At 44.9% G+C, this 8,157-nt stretch overlaps 1 protein-coding gene across 1 annotated transcript in view; it reads left to right on the top strand.

The window, feature by feature from the left end:
- The first annotated feature begins 490 nt into the window (after positions 1 to 490).
- Positions 491 to 8,157, top strand: part of LRP6 (LDL receptor related protein 6) — a 152,104-nt gene continuing 144,437 nt past the window's right edge. Inside the window, exon 1 of the mRNA XM_054443733.2 lies at positions 491 to 855. Within this exon, the coding sequence (XP_054299708.1) occupies positions 801 to 855 (55 nt within the window). The 5' untranslated portion in view covers positions 491 to 800. The remainder of the gene's footprint in view (positions 856 to 8,157) is intronic.

Raw genomic sequence — 8,157 nt, 5'->3', positions numbered from 1 at the left:
AAAAAAGGATGCTGAAACCGATTTCCAACCCCGAAGACGGAGCTGATCACCCCGCAACGGGATCCGCCCTGGCTCCCCGCGCGTGCACCGCGGCTGGGCAGTCCCAGGTGGCTGGGGGCGCGACACCAGAGCCCCACCTGGCCCTGCCGGCGGCGGCCGCACAAAGAGCGGGGCAGACGGCTGCCCCGCCGAGCCGCAGAAAGTAGTCCCGACCACGCCGGCTCCAATGTTGTTCGACGCCGCCTCACGCCCTCCGCGGGGAGGGCCGAAGCGGCCGGTCCGGGAAAGAATCCCGCTGGAATGCGCCGCCGGGAGGAGGCTTTCTCTCCCAGTTCGCCTCTGCTAGCCCAGAACCTCTCCCAGGGTCTCAGGCAGAGGCCGTGCGTGCGGTTGCCGACTCCTTTCCCTGGCAGTACAGGAGGCAGTGCCGGGGGAGGGGGCTCGTTGCGCGCAGGGACACGGTCGCGGCGACCCTAAGGGGCGGACCGACCGTATCCCTGCGCCGCTGCGCGAGGCAGAGGCTGAATGAGGAGCTGCGCGGGGGAAGCGGGGCGCCGGGGGAGGAGGCGGCGGGATGGAAGCAGACGCTGGCGTCGCGCGAGCCCGGGGCCGAGCGGCGCGGTAGAGAAGGCGGCGGCGGCGCGCGCGGAACCTTGACGTGCCCCTTTCTTTCTTCTCTCGCTGGGAAGCTGGGAAGCATGAGCGTGCAGCCCTGCCGCTGCGGCGGCCGCCCCGGCTCCTCGCCTCCCCCTCTTCTGGCCACCCCTCGCCGGTGAGAGAAGAGAACGCGAGAAGGGAAGATGGGGGCCGTCCTGAGGAGCCTCCTGGCCTGCAGCTTCTGTGTGCTTCTGAGAGGTGGGAAGAGTGGGGGCATTGGAAAGTTGGTGGGTTTCGGGGGGAGGTGGCCTTGTTGTATGTGTCTAGCGGGAGGGGAGGGACGGAGGGAGGGAGAAGGGGAGAGGAGCGGGGAGAGGCCTGGTCGTGGGGAGGGGGAGAGAAAGGGGCCCGGGAGCAGGGGCTGCGCGCACCGCCCGGCCACAATGCGGACCTGGCCTGGTTTCCCAGACCTTCCCCGGACACATCGGAGCTTCGATCCCGGCTGCTGGTCTTAGGGAACCCTTGGCACCCCATGCTGTCGGGATGACTGAGTGTCTGTGTGCCTCTCTCTGCCTGGGGTCTTCCAGGGAAAAGGGTCTTTGTACGTATTTTGGCTTTTAAAATGTTTGAGTCCGAGATGCTTTAAGGTTGGCCTTATCCATCGAAGCCCCCCCACCCACTCCCCACCCCGTTTCGGTGTTTCTTCGGTGAACTTTTAAAGCCCTCTTGCTATTTTTTCCAGGCCTTGTTACAGGTAATGATTGGCTTCCGTTTGGGATATAATGAACCTGGGTGAGAGCGCAGTTGGAAAGTGACTCCGGGGTTATAGGTCGAGCGTTTCAGCATTGGGAGCCTTCTGAGCTTCAGCCCATAATAAAATAAAACATTGCCCTTGTAACCTCTGGTATTCACGGCTTGCCCCTATTTTCGGAGTATGCAAGTGTACAGTTGGCACTAAGGGAAATTCATCCTCGTGTGAAGAGGAGCCGGTCCTGGGACCAAAATGATAATTTGCTCTGCACCCCTGGGGACTGCTTGGCACTTTGGTAAATTGCATAGGCTGTTCGAGATAATTTGCTCTGGGAATCGCTTGAATTCGATGGTACTATTATGTTTTGAATTGGACTGCAAAGCTGACACATGCTCTGTGACTTTTGTGACAGTTCACAAAGATTTTTGACTGGCCCTTCGGCAGCTCTTCTCAAACTATTTAGTGTTGAACTTGAGATGGCTGTGATGACTGTGGAGCATTTACCAGCAGAGGAATTTAAGTACTGCTCGATACGGTGGCTTGTAGTTTTGGTTTGTTAAAGTTCTCACTGGCGTTCATGATAAGTTCTTTTCAGGCGTGTGACCGCTGGTCGCTGGAGATTTTTAGGTGTTAACAAGCTAAACTTTTGTTAAGTTCTCCAAACTAATTTAAGTTTACAGAACACTAATAGTAACTAATAGTCTGTGGCAGGTGTATATTTTTGTGTGTACTGTGTATATGTATTTTGGATGAGAATGATTGACTTTTTTTTGGAGGAGGAGAAATACTTTCTTCAGTTACTCTGTAGTAATGCAGCATTGCGTTTGCATGTTATATTACTTGTACTTGATACTCTAAGCATATTACAAAGTTTTCCCACATGTAAACCCCAGAAAAGGTAGTGCTCATTAGATTTTTGTGGCAGAAATTTTAATGAAGTGTTATGTACTGGAGAGGTTTCATAAGTATATACTTATTTTATTATGGCATACTCTATTGAAAGGGGTTTTGCTGTAGCTGTTAGAAACAACTATATTTGACATAAGAATATGTATGTATTTTAAGACATAAGATTAATAGGGTTGACAAATATGAGAACCAGCTGATTGGTTAGAGTCGTGGGGAAACTTATAACTTGGGATGTTTCTGGTTGTCTAGTTGTATTTCTTGGAGAAGTGTGTGATGTAAATGCCGTTTGTTTAACACCAGCTTTGAGACCAGAGCTGGGTTTGTTCATTATTGGAATTTAGATAGGTTGCACTTATTTATGTAACAAGACCTGGAAGAGGTAATAAATTGTCTCGTTTCCACTAGCAAAGTTTTCAGAAGTGGAGCTCTCGTTTTAAATATGGCAAAATATGGTGTAAGGTGGTCTTCTAATATGTAACAGTACTGTACTTAGCTGTGAGTACATATTATTTGAAGTAAAACTGTCTTTTGATGTAAAAGATTTTTGTTCATAATTTAGAATTAATTCATTCTTTGAGAATGTCATCCTCTGTTATAGTAAAGATATTTAGTCAACCTTGGGCTCCCAGGAGAAAAATCTGATTGATTTGTTGCATTTAGGTCATTTTTTTTCCCCCACAAAGAATTGGAGCTTTAACATTGGCTGGGTGTGATGGGGTATGTGAGAGTCTGGGAGACCTTCTGTCCTGTAGCCCTGTTGAATTAGTAGCAGAAAGCCAGGGAATACTGTTAGTGCTGTGTCCCTATCTCTATCATCACATGACAAGGTATAAAGGAAAGATTTGGGAATTTCAATACTAAAATCTTGGATTTAAAGCCCAAGCGTCACAACTTCATAACTTTGTGGTTCTGGTCTAGTCCGCTTCTCTAGGTCTCAGTTTCTTTACTGGTGGTGTGGATAATGATACCTGACTAGTTTGCAGGGTTATTGGGTGTTTTAAATTAAATAATATGAAGTGCCTTGTTAATGTTACTTTTTGCTATAATTTTTGCTTGTTCAGGGACATATCCTCAAATGCTTTCATGATTTGAGATTTAATTTGTATAATGTTCACAATTTTTTTTTTTTTTTTTTAAAGAGACAACGTCTTGCTTCATCACTCAGTCTGGGGTGCAGTGGTGTAATCACAGCTCATTGCAGTCTCAAAGTCTTGGGCTTAAGTGATCCTCCTGCTTCATCCTCCTAAAGCTCTGAACTATAGGCACGTGCCACTATGCCCCCAATTTTTTTTGTAGATATGGGGTTGGTGTGGGGATGTCTTGGTATGTTGCCCAGGCTGGTCTCCAACTCCTGGCCTCAAGTGATCCTCTCAAAGTGCTGGGATTACAGGTTACAGGTGTGAGCCACCACCATGCTTGGCCAGGTTCATGAATTCCTTTTTTTTTTTTTTTTGGAGGTAGGGTCTTGCTCTGTTGCCTAGGCTGGAGTGCAGTGGCATGATCGCTGCTCACTGCAGCCTGGACCTCCTGTGTTCATGTGATCTTCCCACCTCAGCCTCCCAAGTAGCTGGGACCACAGTTGTGTGCCATAACACTTGGCTAATTTTTATAGAGCCAGAGTCTTGCTATGTTGCCCAGGATGGTCTTAAACTCCTGGGCTCAGGTGATCCTCCCACCTCCGCCTCTCAGAGTTCTGGGATTATAGGTGCAGATTCACACATTCTTTTTTTTTTTTTTTTTTTGAGATGGATTCTTGCTCTGTTGCTCAGGCTGGAGTGCATTGGTGTGATCTAGGCTCACTGCAAGCTCTGCCTTCCGGATTCACACCTTTCTCCTGCCTCAGCCTCCTGAGTAGCTGGGACTCATTTTTTTTTTATTTTTTAGTAGAGACGGAGTTTCACTGTGTTAGCCAGGATGGTCTCGATCTCTTGACCTCATGATCCTCCCGCCTCGGTGTCCCAAAGTCCTGGAATTACAGGTGTGAGCCACCACGCCCGGCCAGATTCACACATTTTTTTTTTTTTTTTTTTAAGACAGAGTTTTGCTCTTGTTGCCCAGGCTAGAGTGCAATGGCATGATCTCGGCTCACCGCAACCTCCGCCTCCCGGGTTTAAGCGATACTCCTGCCTCAGCCTCCTGAGTAGCTGGAATTACAGGCATGCACCACCATGCCTGGCTAATTTTTTTTTTTTTTGTATTTTTAGTAGAGATGGGGTTTCTCCTTGTTGGTCAGGCTGGTCTTGAACTCCCGACGTTAGGTGATCTGCCCACCTCGGCCTTCGAAAGTGCTGGGATTACAGGTGTGAGCCACCATGCCTGGTCCAGATTCACACATTCTTAAAAGTGAAAGGGATCTTGGTCGTTTGAGCCTCACCAGTTTATTTGTAAGTGGGGAAACTCAGATTCAGAGATACTGTAATTTAATAAAGGTAGGTTAATTAAAGATGGGGCAGGGATTTATTATTCATTCTTTTAGCAATTATGTATGGAATACCTCCTGTATGTCGGCCTCTGGTACTGATGGTGAGTAAAACAATGTGTTTCCTAATCTAATGGGTCTCACAGTTTAGGTTGCCATCCTTACCATTTTCTTAGTTCCATTCGGGTACTGATGAGAAAAAATAATATCTGATTTTCTACTGGAAGTATTTTTGATAAGAATATAGGTTTTGGAATACCATCGGTGTGTGTAATCTGTGAAATACTATTTCTTAGCTTGCTTTTTTTTTTTTTTTTGTGACGGAGTCTCGCTCTGTCGCTCAGGCTGAAGTGCAGTGGCGCCATCTTGGCTCACTGCAATCTCTGCTTCCTCGGTTCAAGCGATTCTCCTGTCTCAGCCTTCTGAGTAGCTGAGACTACAGGCGCCTGCCACCACGCCTGACTAATTTTTGTATTTTTTTTGTTTTTGAGACGGTGTCTCACCCTGTCGCCCAGGCTGGAGTGCAGTGGCATGATCTCAGTTCACTGCAATCTCTGCCTCCTGGGTTCAAGCAATTCTCCTGTTTCAGCCTCCTGAGTAGCTAGGACCACAGGTGCACACCACCATGCCTGGATAATTTTTATATTTTTAGTAGAGACGGGCTTTCACCATATTGGTCAGGCTGATCTTGAACTCCTGACCTCAAGTTATCCACCCGCCTTGACCTCCCAAACTGCTGGGATTACAGGTGTGAGCCACTGTGCCCGGCCTAATTTTTGTATTTTTAGTAGAGATGGGGTTTCACCATATTGGTCAGGCTGGTCTCGAACTCCTGACCTCAGGTGATCCACCCACCTCTGCCTCCCAAAGTGTTGGGATTGCAGGCGTGAGCCACCGCGCCTGGCCTTTTTAGCTTTTTTTGAGGAGGCTTGTTATATAAAAATTCTTTGTTACTTTTTTTTTGTTTTGGTGGGCTGTTGGTAAATATTGTTGGAACAAACCACTAATGTTTTGCATCTTGTATTTCTGTAGAAGTGATCCTTTTCTTCCTTTAAAATCAGGTGTTATAGAGTCTTGGGGAAGTAGAACAAATTTTGGAGTGGGAATCAGGAGAATTAAGTTATGGTTCTAAATTTATTGTGTAACCTTGAGTGATCTCTGTACACTTTATTTGGAGATTAGAATTCATGTTAACACATTAAGGGTTCTGAAAAGTCCTGAGGTAAAGAGACCGGTTTTAACTTTGTTTAACCTATTATTTTCCAAACTTGTCAAGTATTACATTGATATTTGATGACAGTTTCATATAGTTAATTTGATACTGCCATTCCTGTTTACTTACCTGGCTCAGGTTTGCTCATTTGGCTAAATAATAATTTGTCTGGTTATTAAATTTTAAGGTTTTAGCTTGTTGTTATCAGAAGGGCTAATAGTGATTTCCTGTGGTTCAATTTTTTTTTTTTTTGAGACGGAGTCTTGCTCTGTCGCCCAGGCTGGAGTGCAGCGGCGTGATCTCAGCTCACTGCAAGCTCTGCCTTGCCGGTTCACGCCGTTCTCCTGCCTCATCAGCCTATAGGCGCCCGCCACCACGCCCGATTGATTTTTTGTATTTTTAGTAGAGATGGAGTTTCACCGTGTTAGCCAGGATGGTCTCCATCTCCTGATCTCGTGATCCGCCCGCCTCGGCCTCCCAAAGTATTGGGATTACAGGCGTGAGCCACCGCGCCCGGCCATGGTTCAATTTTTAAGAGATTTTTTTTCTTTGCTTTAATTGGAAGTTTTTCCATTTGCTGTACTAAACTACTGTGTCCTTATATATGCTTTGGCTGTCAGAAAGCACTGTTTTAAATATCAAAGGAGATTCTGGGAAGGGATATATTAATGGAAAATATTTTATGAGAACGTATATTTTTTGTTTAAATATTTTGAGCATACTGGAAAAACAATGTTTAGTGCTATTTAGGCCGTGGGTAACTACTCTGAGAAAGATAATTTTCATTATAGAAATTCTATTGAAAGTTTATATTTAGAGAAGATTATATAGAAGGTACTATAGCAGAAAGACATGGCTTGTTGTTAAACAGGCCAAGTTAAACTCTTCTGCCGCTTTGTGTTCCTTTGGACAAGTTATTTCCTTTCCTGTTAGGTGGGGATATAACTTGCAAGACTTCTGTGAGAACTGACGAAATGTTTGTAAAGGGGTAGTACAACGCACAGTCAATAGTAGACATTGAATAAATGGTTGCTATTATTAAGATGGCCGAATTAAAAGAAACATTATACTCTGGAAAGACTTCTAAAACATTTTAAGTGTCGCTATGTCCTGGGCACTGTTTTTGGCAGTTGATAGTTTTAGGCCAGTGGTTTTGGATTTTTTTTTTATTCTTCTGCAACTGAAATAAAAGCTCCATAAAATACTTTTACTTATGACAATTTCTGTTTTGTTTGATATAAAACGGAATGACACTAAATTTTTTTTCTTTTTTTTTTTGAGACGGAGTCTTGCTCAGTCGCCCAGGCTGGAGTGCAGTGGCGCAGTCTCGGCTCACTGCAAGCTCCGCCTCCCGGGTTCACGCCATTCTCCTGCCTCAGCCTCCCGAGTAGCTGGGACTGCAGGCGCCCGCCAACACGCCCGGCTAATTTTTTTTGTATTTTTAGTAGAGACGGGGTTTCACCATGTTAGCCAGGTTGGTCTCCATCTCCTGACCTCGTGATCCACCCGCCTCAGCCTCCCAAAGTGCTGGGATTACAGGCGTGAGCCACCGCGCCTGGCCTAAATTTATTTTGTAAAGGATTGCCTTAACTATTTTAGGTGATGATTATTATAAATAAGCTACAGAACAGACAGTTCAAATGATTGTGATACTTATTAAAGAGTTGAGTATGGGCAAAATAATTTTATCAAGACATCTAATTGAGAAATTGCATTATTTGTTTACAACAATTATTCAGTTGGTGGATTTCTTTCTGCAGGATGGCTGAATGCTATACTGAGTTTCTGCATTGCATGTTTTCACTTTGGATAAGGGTGTTTATCTTCTGTAAAGTAAGCCTCACTTCAGTGAATAAAACACTGTTTTATATGAGTAACTTTGAAATTTAGTCAAATATACAGACTAGGCAATCTAAGAACAGGCTGTTTGCTCTTAAAATTATTTGTTTTAAAATACAATTTGTCAGTACATAAATACAAGGAAACAAGGTTATTTGGTATTATTAACATATGCTTTTGTTTCTCAAGCTGTTCGTGTTTGTGGCAGTGAGTATTCTCACTAAAGGTTCAAGCTGTTTGGGTGTGAGGCTAGAAAATTTTAAAATGTGCTTGGACTCTTCGGTGAAAATTATTGATACTTTGATGCTTGATCCTTTTAACGGTATCATAACTTGTAGTTTCTGTAATATCTTGCTTGGAAGGACCTTGTATAAGTGCTTAAATATTTTGGAACTAATTTCAGGAGGAGATTGGGGATGCAAAATGAAA

Source organism: Pongo pygmaeus, chromosome 10 (genome assembly GCF_028885625.2).
Source record: "Pongo pygmaeus isolate AG05252 chromosome 10, NHGRI_mPonPyg2-v2.0_pri, whole genome shotgun sequence".
In the NCBI taxonomy this organism is placed as follows: domain Eukaryota; kingdom Metazoa; phylum Chordata; class Mammalia; order Primates; family Hominidae; genus Pongo; species Pongo pygmaeus.
This window is presented reverse-complemented; position numbering and strand designations above follow the sequence as displayed.